General features: G+C 47.4%; 7 protein-coding genes and 1 pseudogene across 9 annotated transcripts; 3 read left to right on the forward strand and 5 right to left on the reverse strand.

The window, feature by feature from the left end:
- Positions 1 to 116: 116 nt before the first annotated feature.
- On the reverse strand, positions 117 to 5,201 carry LOC108121312 (uncharacterized). Its single transcript, XM_017235351.3, has 7 exons — positions 4,801 to 5,201; positions 2,172 to 4,621; positions 1,758 to 2,113; positions 1,423 to 1,701; positions 1,000 to 1,288; positions 681 to 850; positions 117 to 606 (listed from the first exon to the last, which is right to left on the reverse strand). The coding sequence occupies exons 1-7, from the start codon at positions 5,084 to 5,086 to the stop codon at positions 453 to 455; spliced, it is 3,984 nt and encodes a 1,327-aa protein (XP_017090840.2). The 5' UTR covers positions 5,087 to 5,201; the 3' UTR covers positions 117 to 452.
- Positions 5,202 to 5,398: 197 nt separating this feature from the next.
- RpS16 (ribosomal protein S16) lies at positions 5,399 to 7,102 on the forward strand. Its single transcript, XM_017235382.3, has 5 exons — positions 5,399 to 5,512; positions 5,578 to 5,619; positions 5,822 to 5,953; positions 6,171 to 6,285; positions 6,854 to 7,102. The coding sequence occupies exons 1-5, from the start codon at positions 5,501 to 5,503 to the stop codon at positions 6,997 to 6,999; spliced, it is 447 nt and encodes a 148-aa protein (XP_017090871.1). The 5' UTR covers positions 5,399 to 5,500; the 3' UTR covers positions 7,000 to 7,102.
- A 38-nt stretch (positions 7,103 to 7,140) lies between these two features.
- Positions 7,141 to 8,399, reverse strand: LOC122321119 (tRNA-queuosine alpha-mannosyltransferase-like). Of its 2 annotated transcripts, XM_070278764.1 has the most exons (2): positions 7,791 to 8,398; positions 7,597 to 7,737 (listed from the first exon to the last, which is right to left on the reverse strand). In XM_070278764.1, the coding sequence occupies exons 1-2, from the start codon at positions 8,284 to 8,286 to the stop codon at positions 7,727 to 7,729; spliced, it is 507 nt and encodes a 168-aa protein (XP_070134865.1). In that variant the 5' UTR covers positions 8,287 to 8,398; the 3' UTR covers positions 7,597 to 7,726. The 2 variants fall into 2 exon arrangements, with proteins under 2 accessions (XP_043066475.1, XP_070134865.1); XM_043210540.2 differs by having other exon boundaries at positions 7,141 to 8,399.
- A 69-nt stretch (positions 8,400 to 8,468) lies between these two features.
- Positions 8,469 to 9,373, forward strand: LOC122321271 (charged multivesicular body protein 6-A-like; annotated as a pseudogene).
- On the reverse strand, positions 9,374 to 10,345 carry LOC122321118 (cilia- and flagella-associated protein 57-like). Its single transcript, XM_043210539.1, has one exon. It carries the CDS (start codon positions 10,343 to 10,345, stop codon positions 9,374 to 9,376), a length of 972 nt encoding a protein of 323 aa, XP_043066474.1.
- A 335-nt stretch (positions 10,346 to 10,680) lies between these two features.
- On the reverse strand, positions 10,681 to 11,942 carry LOC108121340 (tRNA-queuosine alpha-mannosyltransferase). 2 transcript variants are annotated; one of them, XM_070278765.1, is made up of 2 exons: positions 11,331 to 11,940; positions 11,138 to 11,277 (listed from the first exon to the last, which is right to left on the reverse strand). In XM_070278765.1, exons 1-2 carry the CDS (start codon positions 11,824 to 11,826, stop codon positions 11,267 to 11,269), a joined length of 507 nt encoding a protein of 168 aa, XP_070134866.1. In that variant the 5' UTR covers positions 11,827 to 11,940; the 3' UTR covers positions 11,138 to 11,266. The 2 variants fall into 2 exon arrangements, with proteins under 2 accessions (XP_017090869.2, XP_070134866.1); XM_017235380.3 differs by having other exon boundaries at positions 10,681 to 11,942.
- Positions 11,940 to 12,912, forward strand: LOC108121329 (vacuolar protein sorting 20). Its single transcript, XM_017235368.3, has 3 exons — positions 11,940 to 12,098; positions 12,164 to 12,273; positions 12,330 to 12,912. Exons 1-3 carry the CDS (start codon positions 12,024 to 12,026, stop codon positions 12,799 to 12,801), a joined length of 657 nt encoding a protein of 218 aa, XP_017090857.2. The 5' UTR covers positions 11,940 to 12,023; the 3' UTR covers positions 12,802 to 12,912.
- LOC108121328 (testes of unusual size) lies at positions 12,913 to 16,777 on the reverse strand. The gene is made up of 5 exons (XM_017235367.3): positions 16,453 to 16,777; positions 16,313 to 16,396; positions 15,336 to 16,261; positions 15,106 to 15,275; positions 12,913 to 15,045 (listed from the first exon to the last, which is right to left on the reverse strand). The coding sequence occupies exons 1-5, from the start codon at positions 16,635 to 16,637 to the stop codon at positions 12,913 to 12,915; spliced, it is 3,498 nt and encodes a 1,165-aa protein (XP_017090856.1). The 5' UTR covers positions 16,638 to 16,777.
- Between the last annotated feature and the right edge of the window lie 119 nt (positions 16,778 to 16,896).

Consider the following 16,896-nt stretch of genomic DNA (forward strand, 5'->3'; position numbering starts at 1 on the left):
GAAGCGAAAATTACAAATGCACATCCGTTCGTATCGAAGCCCGAAAATCGTCATCGAGCGCCGGTGAACTTTGGAACTTTGCACTACATGGGATAGTCAAAAATATATATGGGATATACTATATACAATTATATATAAATGTATATAACAAACAAGGTACAACCCTGTAACGATTATTTCTTTTTTTTTTGTAAATCTTTGTTCAATTTTTTTTGTGTATTTGCACTCGTTGGGCGCCATCTGCTCATCCTCTTCGGTTTGCTTAGCATTTGATTTGTTGGGTTTTTAATTTCAACTTTTTTTTTGTTTTCGTTTTTTAAAGTTGACTGAAAGCAACATTTAAATATTAAGTTGCGTGAAGAGTTCAACTTACCAGAATTCAAGCACGCTATTTTTAAGATTATGTTTGCTTTTAGTGGTTATGTGAGTTTTTTTTTGTTTTTGTTTGGTTGTTAGGTATTAATAGTGAGGTTTGTCTTTGGCAGCTCTTTCTCGCCGATGCCTGGTGGGGCATCGGGTCGGGCTAAATGCAGGAAGGAGCAGTCTGCATCCTCGCAGCGTCCCATCAGATCGAAGGGGCATATGGTGGCGTAGACATCAAGGTCGCTGGGGGAATAGGGGATACAAAGAACGAAAGCAAATACTTTCACCAGGCAACAAAGAAACAAATTCTTACTCACCTGTTGTAGTTGCGGGACATGGGCGTTTGGTAGGTTAAGACATATTGGTGCCTGAGTGATCCCACCCGTTTAGCCGTATCCTCCCTTAGCTCCCGCATCGTGGTCACAGTAAAGGGTCCCGGTTGTTTCACCCCCCGTCTGGCTTCACTCGGTTTGCTCTGCGCCGGATTCTGAAAATAAACTCAACCGTTTTGTTAGTTCTTTGTTTGCGACAAATCGCTCGGCAGCAGAGTGCTGACCACACTCTTAGGAAGGCTAAGAGAATCGCCTTTCATAGGTATTTTTTGAAAGCTATTTGTATAAATCGAAATCCACGCACATCTAGAGGCATCTTTTCCGGTTCTATGCTAGATTTGTTTGTATCCGAAGCTTCCGAAGGCTCCTCTCGGTTGCTCGCCTCCAATTCCGTTGGCCTTTCTTCAGGAGGCTCCTGAGCGGGTGGCGTGGGAGCGGGATCCTCCGGTTCAATCACAGGATTTGGCTGAAGATCCTCTGGAGCAGTCAGTTTCTTCAGGTCATCGTACTTCAAGATGGAATTGTAGAGACGGATTTCCTTGGTTAATTTCGTGGATTTTTGCGTGATAGTCGCCTTGCCCTCGTCGATTAACCTGCAAGAAAACCAAACCTATAGTCGCATAGAACCTTTCCCCTGCCCCTCTTGATTGATGTGGCTGCTGCAATCTGCATTGGTCCAGCTTTCCCACGCCGTTCAGGTCGTTGATGTGGTTGATGATGGTAGTACCTGTAGTCATCGCCCCTTAATCCACGGCCCAGGTCCATGGCCGCTGTGTGGAGTTTATGGCGTTTCTGTTTCAGAGATATGATTATCTCGTGGCTGGTCTGAATCTCTGGCTGAATCCGCGACAGCTTCAATTCCTCCTGCTTGACCACCTGCTTCACAGACTGCATTTCCGCATACAGTTCCTTTAGTCGCTGCGAACATTGCAGTCGTATCGCCTTTGACTTCTTGGCTTCCTCCACCAGCTGCAGTGACTTGTCCAGATTGGTTACCATGCTGGCCCTGCACGAAAAACGTTTAGAAATCAATATCCATAGCTGAATCTACAGGAAACATACCCGATTTTTTTAAACGAATTCTCAAATGCCTTGAGCCGGCTTTCCTTTGATGGGGGATTTGGTTTGGGATTGAGCTTTGGTACTTTGGGATCTGGAAGTTTATCTTTTGGTGCTTCAGGTGGCGCAACGGACTTGATGCTACCAGCAGGGTTAGCTTTAATAGCCGACTTTGGCCCCGTTTTAGAGAGAGAACCGTTTTGTTTGGGTGGCGGTGCCTTTCTCACAGGACTAGCTTTGCTTTTGGGACCCAGAACCTTAGCTTTGGCTTCCAATTGTTTCTTCTTTTCCAGCATTTGCATGCGCTCGATCAAACGCAGGTACTCCTTCTGGGAAGCCACTGGCAAATGTCTCACAGCCTGAAAAAAAACAAAAAACTTTATATTTTGAGGATGAAACTAACTTATAGTAACCTACCCCTGGTGATATTTTTGTAGGAAGTATCGGAGAGGGAAGCACATCTTTCCGCTTTTCGGCTACCTTTGGTTCCTCGGGCATTTTCTCAACAGACGCCTCCGGCGAACTAGTCAGAGGTGCCTGGGATCTGGCTTGTTTCAGGAAGTCATCAATCTTTTTCTCAAAGTGATCGTTGATGACAGTTCTCCTCAGGTTGGTATTGGGTGCGGGATTCATATCTCCCATCTCGGCCGTGGGAGTGTTGGATCGGGTGGTTGAACCACTGGCACTACCCATGGCCAGGCTCAGGGGACTGGCTATGTCCGCGTACGGGGTGTAGGCCATGCACGAGTTCAGCTCTAAATCGTCGTCGCTAGCTGCCGATTCCTCTGCCAAGCTGATGACCAATTTGTTCACCCTGATGGTAGCTGGATCCACGGTTGTAATAAGGCGGGTGCTGGACGCAATTGTCGAACGACTGTGCAGCGGAGCGTTAGGTTCCTTGATCATAAGCGTTGACGGACGTTTGATACTCAATCTTGGAGATGATGCCTCATCTACTGGCATTTTCCTCTTCGTAGTTGCCTTTTTGTTTATCACCTTGTTGGGTTTCACGATTTTGATGATTTTGGAGGAGGGTGAGGTTTGGTTTATACTTTTATTCTGAAAGACTTCTAAGCGCTGAGGGATTTCGACCGGTTCTTCAAAGGTTGCTGCAATTGGAGTTGGTGGGGGCTCTGACACACTTTCGATTTGCGATTCTTTCTGGATTTCTGGTTCATTTATCTCTGGGGGAATGGGATTCTGTTCCCTTGTCGGCTCTTCCACTTCTTTGGGGGAGAAGGCGCTGTTTTGGAAGCGCTTCACAGCATTCTTGAGTATCTCTGGCAAGCCCTGATTGCCCCTCAAACTCGGTTTGACAGCTTTTTTCGTTGCTATGCTGGAGAGAAGAAGTGAACGCAGCTGATCTGGGTCATCCGACTCATAGCTTGCGTTCGAATCTTCTCTAGGAAGTTCAACGGCGGATGGCGGAGGGGCAGAAGGACCGAAATTCTGAGGTGGCGGCGAGGGCGGGCACTCAGGCGGGGGTGGAGGAGGCGGAGGCGGTTTTATTGAACGCAAATTGGCGAGGAGCAAAGCCCGCAGAGCCCCAGCTTCGTCGTCACTGGACTCGGTATGTGATCGCATACGCGTCTGTGAGTTTTCCATGGAAACCGATTGCATATCAGTTATGTAACTATGGTTGGAATGGTGATCGACCAGATGCATAGCATCTCGCGCATCCTCGTCCTCCAGATGCATTGGCGGAATGTGAAATGGCGGGGGCGGAGGCGGTTCTTCGTCATCATCAAAGACAACATTTTCCACTCGGCCCCTCGGGTCATGTGCTCGGATATCATCTTCATCGTCCTCATCTATCACAATGGGCATGGAGACAGGTGGCAGCGAGTTGGGCACAAAGGACCGCCAACTGCCTCCGGCAGTTTCTAAGCTATTCCAATTATTTCCCCAAGTATTCCAATTTTCATATTCCCTATTCTGATCTTCGCTGTCCGTTTCAGCCAGCTCCATGTCCACGGGCTTAGTGTCCTCCATGTCCGCTAGAGTAAATCGCGGCGGGGATGGCTCTCGTTCTGGGGAAGCGGCCGGACTTATCTCCATGAGGTCGTCGATTTCGTCCGCATTGGTTATGGAAGGATGCACGCGATTGATCATATCAGTGGGCGAGTATGCCCGCTCCGCATCTCGTTTCTGGCGCGCGAAATGTTTTTTTAACATTGCTGATTTCAGAGCTGCTAATCTCAGTCTCAGTTCTGCCGGATCGTCGTCTTTTTTGCCACAAGCCTGCTCTGATGTGTTCTCCTCATTGTCAGATATATGTTTTAGGGGCAACGGCAGTTGACTCGGGGGGAACCGGGAGTAGTCATTTGTGAACTTGGGACTGGGTGACTTATGCAGGCGAACCTGCAGACGCTCACGCAGACTGTTTTTGTACATTTGCTGGCGCTCCTCTCGCGCCAAGGCCACTCGAAGCTTGTCTCTGCTCAGCTTCAGCCTCTCCAGGTCAAGCTCGTCCTCATTCTCATCGTCCTCATCGTATTCGTCGAACTCGTCGTCTGTAAGGCTGTCCAGCGAATCGACCAGAATGGTATCCTGATGATGGGGCGGTGAGCTCGCATGATTTTTGTAATGGCGCGGCAGGTGATAGTTCTGAGAGTAGTGGTGGTATGGCTGGCGTCTCCGCGGAGGCAATGCATGATGGTGTTTGTAGCTGGTTCGTTTGCTGATTGCACTCCTGCGGGTATCACTCGGTCCATACCTTTTGGCCAAATCCATGCGGCGAAGCTTTTGCTTAATCTCCCTTCGCTGGGCGTCCAGCTCGTTCTCCGATAGACTGGACACATCTGATAGCACAAGGACGGGCGATTTCGGTGTGTGTCGTGGAAAACGCCCCGCTGGTTTCGGATAACCTGCGAAAATATACAGAATAGTTTCATAACGTCAAATAACCCACCATGGGGAACCTTGTCACTGAAACAATAATAAAAGGCAATAATTGATTTGTTTTCTTATATTTATCAACTAGTCCTTGAGGGATAAAATGGGACCATCCCCCGGATACACACACAACCAACAACATGTTGCTTACTGTAATGATGCGCCAAATTGGCGGAAAGCATATCCATCCGTTCCACATCCTGGTTCTTCTCCTCCAGCTGTTGAATGCGGGCACGTAGCTTAAACTCCTCGTCCTCGGATGATATGATCAACTCAAACTCGTCCTCAATCTCTCCCTCCTCGCGATTGTCACCGCCTGTTCCCTTTTCATCTCCTTGGCCAGAGCCTTCGAGGTCATCGATTAGTTTGCGGGGTTCTTTGACCTGGTTATTATGCTGTCTCGTGTCTGGTGGCATGGCAGCTGCACAGATAACCATGGCTCGCTTGCCAATTATTGCACGCTCAGCAGTTTCGAGGGAGTATTCACAATGATGCACAAGAAACGTTTATTACGCTCGTTTTTTCATTCTTGAGTATAAGTTATCGATTTCGCTAGTGATGGAACTTTGGCGAAGTGGGGTGAAGTTTCCATCGTATCTTTTTGGAATTAAATGTAATTATTTTTTTTATTAGTTTCTTTATAAGCATAATTTCTGTTTCGAACACGATTTTTATATATTTTTAAGTATATAAATATATATTTTAATGCCCACTTTTATCATTTGTTATGCAACACTGTCCCATAGATGGCGCTTTTTGGTATTTTTTTCAATGACAGCTAGACCGAAAATCTGGTCCCACCAACTGTCAACGCGACTTCCGCTCTTTTCCTACCCAACTCGCGGAGCAAAATGCAGCAGAAGGTATTTGTGCCTGTGAAAAAACAAATATTTCGTTCATTACTAATGGTTACAATTGACTTTTGCAGCGCAGAGAACCCGTGCAGGCCGTCCAGGTCTTCGGACGCAAGGTTTGTGTGGCTTAAATCGCTAAATCCAGTGAAGTTTTCGCACGTGTCGCAAACGAAAAGCGCGTCTGAAGGCGGTAGATTTTATTTAGTGTCTACCGCTTGCCGCTGAGGTTATGTTTGTGTGTGGAAGGTTTCAATGGTTTTTTTTTTAGAGACTTTTATATTATTGAATGGATTTTACTAGTGATTTTAATTATTGCAGAAAACCGCCACCGCCGTGGCCTACTGCAAGCGTGGCAACGGTCTCCTGAGGGTGAACGGACGTCCCCTGGATCAGATTGAACCCAAGGTTCTGCAATACAAACTGCAGGAGCCTCTCCTGTTGCTCGGCAAGGTGAGTTTTGATAGGAATTCCTTTTCAGTAAAGGATTAAGCCAAAAGTCAGAGTTTTCGATGTAAACCAGACTTTTTTGAATCAAATGATGATAACCTTTATCCCGAATTCGAAGCCAAATGAGATTACTTTTATTATCTGATTAAAACAATCCTAACTAAGGATTGGGACCTCTTGTGCTCTTTACTAATCCTACTTTAAATCAATCTTCTTGCAGGAGAAATTCGCCGGCGTGGACATCCGTGTGCGCGTCAACGGTGGTGGTCATGTAGCCCAGATCTACGCCATCCGCCAGGCTATTTCCAAGGCCCTCGTTGCCTTCTACCAGAAGTGTAAGTATCAGCAGACTTTTACAAATGTCCCTTCCCCGCCTTAATAGGTTTTTGTTTGAGAGAAATCCGTCTCTTTTGCAAATGATTCATTTAGGCCAGAGTGACCTCCATTACGAGCATATACCAACCAAGCTGCTAGCTTACAGAGCAGATTGGGTGATGCATCGGAAACATTTGGACTATAGACGCCTTCTTCCAGATTTTTGTTGGAATTATTTGCCATTTCCTATGAGACATTAAAGAAAGGCAGACTGAACTTCATTATGAGCATATACCAACCAAGTTGCTTGCTTAATAAGCAGATTGGGTGATGCTTCAGGAACATTTAGACCAACTATTGTCAAAGCCAGCACCTTCTCCCAGATTTTTGTTGGAATTCTGTGCCATTTCCAGTGAATGACTCGAGCAAGGAAGAACAAGTGCATGAGGCAATCAAAGAGGGCAGTAGGCAGATTTGACCATTGCTATTTTGAGGCTTCATCGACACACTCTTCAAAACCTATAATTAATTACTTTCACAAATATTTAAGGCTTGTATTTAACAAACTATTGTTTCTCTTCATTTTAGATGTCGATGAGGCCTCCAAGAAGGAGATCAAGGACATTCTGGTGCAGTACGACAGAACCCTGCTGGTCGGCGATCCGCGTCGCTGCGAGCCCAAGAAGTTCGGCGGTCCAGGTGCCCGTGCCCGCTACCAGAAGTCGTACCGTTAAACTACTCTGTCTGGTTTTCAATTTGGATTAGAGATATTTTTTACAATTTGAAAATGGTTTGCACGCAAGTGCGAATAAAAACGGAATAATTAACTGTACAAAATGAGTTGTTTTAACAAAAAATTTATTACAAAATAAGACTTTACTAAACAAGTATTATCTTAGTTCTTCTGGTCGCAACTCTTCAACGTTCATTTTCTCAAAATATCTGGGAACCAAAAATTGCGCCGAAAACTTTTCAAAATCGAACTCCTTCCGGAATTTATCACGAATCCTTCGAAAAGCACTGGGGTTCCGGCACCAGTTGGAAAGCATCTTAACCAAGGAGTTCGTTGTGTTGAAGAGATTTTCTTTGGGATAGATTTCCGGATAGACCAACTTATTGGGGGCTAGTGGATAGCAACCGCAGTAAGCCGCCTCCAGCATGGCTACTCCGTAAAACTCATGTATGGCGGTGGATATCACAATGTCGCCTGTGAGCAGGGTCCTCACATATTCATCACGGGTTAGGTGGCCAAAGTTAATCAGTCGGTCACCCAACTTTTCTTTTATGCTTTCGAAGGCCTGGGGAACTTCCTGGTAGCTCTCACCACAGATGGTAACATGAAAGTTAGCTTGGCGGTTGACCAGCTCCAGCAACACCGAGACCAGGAGTTCTGGATTCTTGTCATGCTCCCAGCGATGGGGCCAGACCAGATGCAGGGCGTCTTTGATGTTTGTGGAATCCTCAACAGGTCGCTGATCAGGGAAGACTTTAAAGTTAATGGGAAAATACAAAACTTCGCATTTACTTTCAATCTTCTCCCGTATGTTTTTCACCCGGAAATCGGGCTGGATGTTGAGGAAGGGCTTAACATTGTCCAGAAACGAGGTTCGATTAAAGTTGGAGTTGAAAAGCACCAAGTCGGCTGCCAGGCAGGTGAGGATTTCATTCAGTCCATACTGACAGTCTCGCTCCTTGACTTCCCGCACTGGATAGATGAGTTGGTTCTCATGAAAGTAAACAATCTTCCGGCACGTGGCCAGGTCCGGCCGGATGCCGATCAACTCGGCCAGACTGAGCACGGAACTGGTGAATAAAACCCGGTAGCTATGATCCTGTGGTATGACCTGGGAGAAGTAAAGCGCCGAACTCCGTGCCCGCCAGTGCCATTTCTTGGCCGGCAGAGTGTAAATCTCATATTCCTCCGGACGTAAACTTTCAACTAATGTGCTTATCAGCTGCTTGTGGCTGCCTCCATAGAAGGGTTCAATGATTAAAACATGCGGCCTGATCTCCGGCTCCATTGGCAGGGTGAGGAAGGGGCTGTAACCGATTTTGATTCGGATTATGATAAGTTATCAGAAATGTTGATCAGCCGTTCAAATGTTGGCAGTATAGCCGTTCACCTGAAAAAGATTGGTTACCGGCAGCTGGTCACATTGCATTCCGGTTGGCGTTAGGAACACTTTGCAACACGTCAGCTGGCTATACTAATTGAGTCATGGGGGCTTTGTTTGGGAAAAGTAGCAAAAAAAACGGCTCCTAGCCGAATAACCGACCAGGACAAGGCGGTTTTAGTAAGCAAATGGCTAATATAGAGTCTAGTCAACCTATCTAACCATCCAAAACATCCTTATTCCAGCAACTCAAGCAGCAACGGGATCGCCTGAAGCAGTACCAAAAACGCATAGAACTGCAACTGGAAAATGACAGACTGCTGGCCAGGAAGTGTCTCCAACAGGGTCGCAAGGAGTAAGTATTTATTATAAAACCAATAAGGTCGTCACTAACTCCTCCTACTCCTCTAGCCGGGCCAAGTCTTTGCTGCGAAAGAAAAAGTACCAGGAAAGTCTCTTGACCAACGCGGACAAGCAGCTGGAGAACCTGGAGAAACTAGCCGCCGACCTGGAGTTTGCCCAAGTTGAGATGAAGGTGCTGGATGGCCTCAAGGCAGGCAATGCAGCCCTGAAGAAGGTGCACGATTTGCTGGACATAAACGAGGTGGAACGCATCATGGACGAGACGCGAGAGGGAATCGAAAAACAGCAAGAGATCGACGCTATACTGACGGATGTGCTAACGGAGCAAGACGAGGAGGATGTGCTGGCCGAATTGGATGCCCTCGAGGCCGAGGAGGACCAGCAGAAAACTGCACAACTGCCAGACGTGCCCACCGAAGATTTGCCTGTTCCTGCGGAAAACGAACCCGAAACGTCGGAGGAGCCTGAAAGGACCAAAGCAATAAGCAGCAAACCCAAAAAAGTCTTGGTCGAGGCCTAGATATAGCTATACACACTTCTTAACTAATGCCATTTTTTATATGTATATATAGCCTTTCAACTAAATATTTCGTTAAGTTCAATGTGAAATACATATTTTTATAGACTGTAATTATTTTTTTTGGAGCGTTGATCGCCGTATGTCTTCCTTGAGCTTGCTGCGCAGTACTTTGTTGGTCTCTTGCAGCTTTTCGATTTCCTCCAGCAAAACAACATTCTCCTTGAAAAGCTTGTCGTACTTCCTTTGCACCGTCTTGTCTTCAGCCACCGTTTTGTACCGCGCCAGGACATTTTCGATTTGCTTGCGTTGTCGCATAAACTCATCCTTCACCTCCGCCTCCAGGCTAACGAAGCGCTTGAGCTCGTCGTCGGAGGCGTGCTTGCGGAAGAGTTCCTTCACGGCCTTCTTGAGGCCTTCGCTTGAGTTAATCTCCCCGGCCACATAGTAGATATCCGAGCAGATGGCATGCAAACACTCCCGGGAGGCCTTCGCCCGATGGCGCTCAGTCCGAAGCTCGACGGAATTGCTTAGGTACTTGTCGCGCATCTCCTTCAACTGCAGCTCCAACTGGAGATTATTCTGGTTGAGGCCTTCCAGCTCCGCCTCCATTTCAATGATGTGCTTTCGCTTGTCGTTGATCTGAAACTCCCTTGGTTCTATCTGGGCCTTTAACTCGGCGATCTTATGGCCCAGCACCTGCTTGTATTTGTCCAGTTCCTGGTTCTTGTGCAGCAGGTCCTGGATTCGCTTTTCTTTGCCATTGATGGCATAGTCACGATCGGCAATGTCCTTTTGCAGATCTTCAATGTTGCGAAGCTGTTTCTGTATATTACGTTGGGATTTCTGGTGCTCCTCTTTGAGTATCTCCACCTCTTCAAGAAGATTGTCGATTTCCTTGCTCTGAGACTCGAATTTCTTCTGAAGGACTCCAGCCTTCCCGCGCCACATCTGCGTCTCATTCCTCTCGGTGGTTAACTTGTTTTCGTACTCGGTTTGGGTGGACACCATATTGCGATCATTTTCGAGCTCCACCTCGTGGCAGTACTCGATGAACTCGGCCTTTTTGTCCTGCATCTCCTTCATAAGATCGCGGATGAGCTCCTTGCGTTCTATTGTTTCTCTTCATTTTAGATGTCGATGAGGCCTCCAAGAAGGAGATCAAGGACATTCTGGTGCAGTACGACAGAACCCTGCTGGTCGGCGATCCGCGTCGCTGCGAGCCCAAGAAGTTCGGCGGTCCAGGTGCCCGTGCCCGCTACCAGAAGTCGTACCGTTAAACTACTCTGTCTGGTTTTCAATTTGGATTAGAGATATTTTTTACAATTTGAAAATGGTTTGCACGCAAGTGCGAATAAAAACGGAATAATTAACTGTACAAAATGAGTTGTTTTAACAAAAAATTTATTACAAAATAAGACTTTACTAAACAAGTATTATCTTAGTTCTTCTGGTCGCAACTCTTCAACGTTCATTTTCTCAAAATATCTGGGAACCAAAAATTGCGCCGAAAACTTTTCAAAATCGAACTCCTTCCGGAATTTATCACGAATCCTTCGAAAAGCACTGGGGTTCCGGCACCAGTTGGAAAGCATCTTAACCAAGGAGTTCGTTGTGTTGAAGAGATTTTCTTTGGGATAGATTTCCGGATAGACCAACTTATTGGGGGCTAGTGGATAGCAACCGCAGTAAGCCGCCTCCAGCATGGCTACTCCGTAAAACTCATGTATGGCGGTGGATATCACAATGTCGCCTGTGAGCAGGGTCCTCACATATTCATCACGGGTTAGGTGGCCAAAGTTAATCAGTCGGTCACCCAACTTTTCTTTTATGCTTTCGAAGGCCTGGGGAACTTCCTGGTAGCTCTCACCACAGATGGTAACATGAAAGTTAGCTTGGCGGTTGACCAGCTCCAGCAACACCGAGACCAGGAGTTCTGGATTCTTGTCATGCTCCCAGCGATGGGGCCAGACCAGATGCAGGGCGTCTTTGATGTTTGTGGAATCCTCAACAGGTCGCTGATCAGGGAAGACTTTAAAGTTAATGGGAAAATACAAAACTTCGCATTTACTTTCAATCTTCTCCCGTATGTTTTTCACCCGGAAATCGGGCTGGATGTTGAGGAAGGGCTTAACATTGTCCAGAAACGAGGTTCGATTAAAGTTGGAGTTGAAAAGCACCAAGTCGGCTGCCAGGCAGGTGAGGATTTCATTCAGTCCATACTGACAGTCTCGCTCCTTGACTTCCCGCACTGGATAGATGAGTTGGTTCTCATGAAAGTAAACAATCTTCCGGCACGTGGCCAGGTCCGGCCGGATGCCGATCAACTCGGCCAGACTGAGCACGGAACTGGTGAATAAAACCCGGTAGCTATGATCCTGTGGTATGACCTGGGAGAAGTAAAGCGCCGAACTCCGTGCCCGCCAGTGCCATTTCTTGGCCGGCAGAGTGTAAATCTCATATTCCTCCGGACGTAAACTTTCAACTAATGTGCTTATCAGCTGCTTGTGGCTGCCTCCATAGAAGGGTTCAATGATTAAAACATGCGGCCTGATCTCCGGCTCCATTGGCAGGGTGAGGAAGGGGCTGTAACCGATTTTGATTCGGATTATGATAAGTTATCAGAAATGTTGATCAGCCGTTCAAATGTTGGCAGTATAGCCGTTCACCTGAAAAAGATTGGTTACCGGCAGCTGGTCACATTGCATTCCGGTTGGCGTTAGGAACACTTTGCAACACGTCAGCTGGCTATACTAATTGAGTCATGGGGGCTTTGTTTGGGAAAAGTAGCAAAAAAACGGCTCCTAGCCGAATAACCGACCAGGACAAGGCGGTTTTAGTAAGCAAATGGCTAATATAGAGTCTAGTCAACCTATCTAACCATCCAAAACATCCTTATTCCAGCAACTCAAGCAGCAACGGGATCGCCTGAAGCAGTACCAAAAACGCATAGAACTGCAACTGGAAAATGACAGACTGCTGGCCAGGAAGTGTCTCCAACAGGGTCGCAAGGAGTAAGTATTTATTATAAAACCAATAAGGTCGTCACTAACTCCTCCTACTCCTCTAGCCGGGCCAAGTCTTTGCTGCGAAAGAAAAAGTACCAGGAAAGTCTCTTGACCAACGCGGACAAGCAGCTGGAGAACCTGGAGAAACTAGCCGCCGACCTGGAGTTTGCCCAAGTTGAGATGAAGGTGCTGGATGGCCTCAAGGCAGGCAATGCAGCCCTGAAGAAGGTGCACGATTTGCTGGACATAAACGAGGTGGAACGCATCATGGACGAGACGCGAGAGGGAATCGAAAAACAGCAAGAGATCGACGCTATACTGACGGATGTGCTAACGGAGCAAGACGAGGAGGATGTGCTGGCCGAATTGGATGCCCTCGAGGCCGAGGAGGACCAGCAGAAAACTGCACAACTGCCAGACGTGCCCACCGAAGATTTGCCTGTTCCTGCGGAAAACGAACCCGAAACGTCGGAGGAGCCTGAAAGGACCAAAGCAATAAGCAGCAAACCCAAAAAAGTCTTGGTCGAGGCCTAGATATAGCTATACACACTTCTTAACTAATGCCATTTTTTATATGTATATATAGCCTTTCAACTAAATATTTCGTTAAGTTCAATGTGAAATACATATTTTTATAGACTGTAATTATTTTTTTTGGAGCGTTGATCGCCGTATGTCTTCCTTGAGCTTGCTGCGCAGTACTTTGTTGGTCTCTTGCAGCTTTTCGATTTCCTCCAGCAAAACAACATTCTCCTTGAAAAGCTTGTCGTACTTCCTTTGCACCGTCTTGTCTTCAGCCACCGTTTTGTACCGCGCCAGGACATTTTCGATTTGCTTGCGTTGTCGCATAAACTCATCCTTCACCTCCGCCTCCAGGCTAACGAAGCGCTTGAGCTCGTCGTCGGAGGCGTGCTTGCGGAAGAGTTCCTTCACGGCCTTCTTGAGGCCTTCGCTTGAGTTAATCTCCCCGGCCACATAGTAGATATCCGAGCAGATGGCATGCAAACACTCCCGGGAGGCCTTCGCCCGATGGCGCTCAGTCCGAAGCTCGACGGAATTGCTTAGGTACTTGTCGCGCATCTCCTTCAACTGCAGCTCCAACTGGAGATTATTCTGGTTGAGGCCTTCCAGCTCCGCCTCCATTTCAATGATGTGCTTTCGCTTGTCGTTGATCTGAAACTCCCTTGGTTCTATCTGGGCCTTTAACTCGGCGATCTTATGGCCCAGCACCTGCTTGTATTTGTCCAGTTCCTGGTTCTTGTGCAGCAGGTCCTGGATTCGCTTTTCTTTGCCATTGATGGCATAGTCACGATCGGCAATGTCCTTTTGCAGATCTTCAATGTTGCGAAGCTGTTTCTGTATATTACGTTGGGATTTCTGGTGCTCCTCTTTGAGTATCTCCACCTCTTCAAGAAGATTGTCGATTTCCTTGCTCTGAGACTCGAATTTCTTCTGAAGGACTCCAGCCTTCCCGCGCCACATCTGCGTCTCATTCCTCTCGGTGGTTAACTTGTTTTCGTACTCGGTTTGGGTGGACACCATATTGCGATCATTTTCGAGCTCCACCTCGTGGCAGTACTCGATGAACTCGGCCTTTTTGTCCTGCATCTCCTTCATAAGATCGCGGATGAGCTCCTTGCGTTCATTGAGCTGCTGCTTGTAGTTGTTCTCCAGAGCCTCCACCGTATCCTGCAGAGTGCCTGTGGAGTTCTTCAGCTTATCCTCGTAACTCTCGCGCAACTCCAACATATTCTCTCGCAAATTGGTGAACTTCTGGTATTCGATCAACATCCGCTCCGAGTACTGGGTGGCCAGGGTGTCCAGCTGAATACGATGATCCTCCCTGATGGAATTAATCTGGAACGTAATGTGATTCATCTCCTCCGTATGCCGGGCTTCGATTTCGTTGTTCAGCTCCTTGAGCTCCTCCAGCGCTGAGCAGTAGCTCCTGTGCACCTCCTGCAGCTGCTGGCCGTCAAAGATTTCGTTCTGGCTCAGCTGGTACTGGAACTCCTCTGCCTGCTGCTTCAGTCGCAACTCCAAGTTGGCTATCTGCTCGATCTTGTCGTTCAACTGACTCCGGGGGATCAGAACCTCTTGGCTGCGCATCAAGTCCTGGTCCATATATGGCACCTTGCCCTCGATGTTGTCCATTGACCAAATGGCCAGGGTGCCCTTGCTGGAGATGGCAAACAGCATATTGCCGCAGTAGGAGAATCGCATCTTGTTTACTGGCCCATCGAAGAACCGGAAGTTGGTGAAGGTTCCGCCGCCAGCCTCCATGAACGGAAGCTGCATGTTAAAGAGGTTCCCCTCGTGATCGGATATAAACATTATAAGATCCGATCGGGCCAAGCACATATCCGTAACGGAGCCTTTATTCCTGGAAGGAATAGTGATCTCCCTTACAAGCGTCGAGTCTTGGAACTCACGGATCGTGCCCACACTGGTGCCAGCATAGATGGTAAAGGGATCACCAAAGCTGCACGAGAGGGTCACGTATTCAGTGCCCTTCTGTACTATCTCCTGGGCTCGGGTACCAGTCTCTATGTCCCACAGATAAATGGCACCCTCGGCTCCGCCTGAGATCAAGTACTTGTCGTTCTTTGACCAGGCTACGGACAACACAATGCCATTGTGTCCTTTGAGGTTAATCATCACATCCAGCTTGTACACCGAGGTGACGGCAATGTTATTGTCGTAGGCGGCGGCCATTAGGTGACCCAGATTGGAGTAACGCACAGCATTGCAGTGGGGAAAGTTGTAGGTTTTTACAATCTAAAAGAAAATGTCACGTAAGGATTAAGGGATTCATCTTTGTATATCTTTCAATCTTACATTTAGGTCATCCATAAAGATCTGGGTTATACGCAGCTGATCCGAGAAGCCAATGGCCGCCATCTGACCCGTCAAACTCAGCTCGACAATGTTGACATCCACTTGGAATTTCCTCACCAGCTCCACGAGGGCAGTCTCATAGTTCCAGATCCGAATGGTCTGATCTCTGGCTGTAAATTGCTTGGATTAGAAAGGATAAGTACGTAATGATGGGTCAAAGTTCTACTCACAGGCAGTCATGATGATGGGCTTCCAGGCGCACACTGATATGGCAATTATCTCCGCCGTATGGATGAGCACGCCCAGAGGTTCAAACTTTAGCTGCTTGGTTTTTAGCGTCTCCGGGACTATGAGAATGCCCACGTAGATCTGAGAGTGGGCTGTCGTCACGATCACCGTCTCCTGCTTGTGATCTATGGCCAGATTTCGGATCTGGTACTGGGGCTCTGAATACAAATTAATAGGCACCGTCAAGATGGTTTTCCTTTCGAACTTAAACTTGGAAACTCTTTCAAACACAAAGACCCGATTGAAAATGACGTAGGCAAATCCTTTGGGAAAGGCGGTCATGCAAAGGACTCTCCGGTCAAACAAAGTAACTGGCTGCGTGGTCACAAAGCGTTGATCCTGCAACTCCCGATCACGATCGAATATCTCTTGGTCGATCATGAGATCCACGGTGTCCGCATCACTGGCTTTTTGGATCAACTTGTGTTCACCGTTCTCGACGAGAATCAGTTGATCATCCGCCGATCCCACCATTAGAAGATCCAGCGACAAGAAGGCCATTGAGCAGACCCGATACTTGACCTTCAGATTATTGCTGATGCTGAAACCCCTTTCCGACTTGCTCATCAATAACAGGGTTCGTTCCCCTCCAACTGCCAAAAAGCTGCAATCGTTCGGGTTTCCGGCGATGCACTCTGCACCACCATGCGACCCTGGAACTGTGGCTCTTCCTTCGATAATGGTACTGGTCTTGTCCAGGACCATCATGATAACCGCCTCCTCTGGCGGCTTGGTCACCACAGCCACAGATCTGGAGTCATTGGTGAAAATCATTTGCTGGACTTCACTGTTTTTGTGATTGGCTGGCAGTTCCAAGTGGCGGCGTTTCTTCAGGGTGGCTAGTTCATAAATGGATATATAGCGGCCACTATATGGGGATTACAAAATCGGAATCATATTTAAGCTATTCAATTCTCACTTTTTAGTATGTCTCTCCAGCACGGCCAACAGTTTGCGATGTGAGCTTATGGCAATAACCTCTGGTCGAGTATCCTCTGGTAATCTGGGGATTAACAATGATTTAAGAACTAAAACATATAAGGATTGCCTCACTCTCACCTCAGAAACCGTTGCTTGTTTTGCACGTAATCGTGGAATGCCAGGACACCCTCCACTGGATAGATGACCTCCTTGGTCAGATTAAAATGGATATTACCAATGACATCCGACCGGAGACCGTATATAAGCCGTGGCCTTATGGTCACCGTGCCACCGGTCACTGAGGGCCTCTTCATGTCATCCATCTTGTTGGGTTGTTTCTACAAAATATACGCACGCGGGACAGGATTACAATTTAAACTGCCAGCCAGATGTACTGGGGAACTGAAATTCGATCAAACAATCTAGGGAACTCTCTTCTACCCCCTGCTCCGACAGTAAACTCCATGGCATCCGGTTAGGGGAGAACAAAACAACAAGAAATAGGCTCATTTTGGGGGGAGGTTGATACTGCTCCGTCGTCCCAATCAAGACTGGGGCCGCAAGCGTCCATGAATAAGTAAT

This window comes from Drosophila bipectinata, chromosome 2R, assembly GCF_030179905.1.
Source record: "Drosophila bipectinata strain 14024-0381.07 chromosome 2R, DbipHiC1v2, whole genome shotgun sequence".
Classification (NCBI taxonomy): domain Eukaryota; kingdom Metazoa; phylum Arthropoda; class Insecta; order Diptera; family Drosophilidae; genus Drosophila; species Drosophila bipectinata.

Excerpts from the sequence above, each read along its gene's own strand:
- RpS16 (XM_017235382.3), top strand. Across the intron at positions 5,620-5,821 it reads TCCAGGTCTTCGGACGCAAG|AAAACCGCCACCGCCGTGGC; the intron begins GTTTGTGTGGCT and ends TAATTATTGCAG. Across the intron at positions 5,954-6,170 it reads CTCTCCTGTTGCTCGGCAAG|GAGAAATTCGCCGGCGTGGA; the intron begins GTGAGTTTTGAT and ends ATCTTCTTGCAG.
- LOC122321119 (XM_043210540.2), bottom strand. The coding sequence starts at position 8,286 with ATGGAGCCGGAGATCAGGCCGCATGTTTTAATCATTGAACCCTTCTAT.
- LOC108121328 (XM_017235367.3), bottom strand. The coding sequence starts at position 16,637 with ATGGATGACATGAAGAGGCCCTCAGTGACCGGTGGCACGGTGACCATA. Across the intron at positions 16,397-16,452 it reads AACAAGCAACGGTTTCTGAG|ATTACCAGAGGATACTCGAC; the intron begins GTGAGAGTGAGG and ends GTTAATCCCCAG. Across the intron at positions 16,262-16,312 it reads CTGGAGAGACATACTAAAAA|TGGCCGCTATATATCCATTT; the intron begins GTGAGAATTGAA and ends ATCCCCATATAG.
- LOC108121329 (XM_017235368.3), top strand. The coding sequence starts at position 12,024 with ATGGGGGCTTTGTTTGGGAAAAGTAGCAAAAAAACGGCTCCTAGCCGA. Across the intron at positions 12,099-12,163 it reads ACCAGGACAAGGCGGTTTTA|CAACTCAAGCAGCAACGGGA; the intron begins GTAAGCAAATGG and ends TCCTTATTCCAG. Across the intron at positions 12,274-12,329 it reads CTCCAACAGGGTCGCAAGGA|CCGGGCCAAGTCTTTGCTGC; the intron begins GTAAGTATTTAT and ends CTACTCCTCTAG.
- LOC108121340 (XM_017235380.3), bottom strand. The coding sequence starts at position 11,826 with ATGGAGCCGGAGATCAGGCCGCATGTTTTAATCATTGAACCCTTCTAT.
- LOC122321118 (XM_043210539.1), bottom strand. The coding sequence starts at position 10,345 with ATGAAGGAGATGCAGGACAAAAAGGCCGAGTTCATCGAGTACTGCCAC.
- LOC108121312 (XM_017235351.3), bottom strand. The coding sequence starts at position 5,086 with ATGGTTATCTGTGCAGCTGCCATGCCACCAGACACGAGACAGCATAAT. Across the intron at positions 851-999 it reads CGGAAAAGATGCCTCTAGAT|AATCCGGCGCAGAGCAAACC; the intron begins GTGCGTGGATTT and ends GTTTATTTTCAG. Across the intron at positions 607-680 it reads ATGTCCCGCAACTACAACAG|CGACCTTGATGTCTACGCCA; the intron begins GTGAGTAAGAAT and ends CTATTCCCCCAG.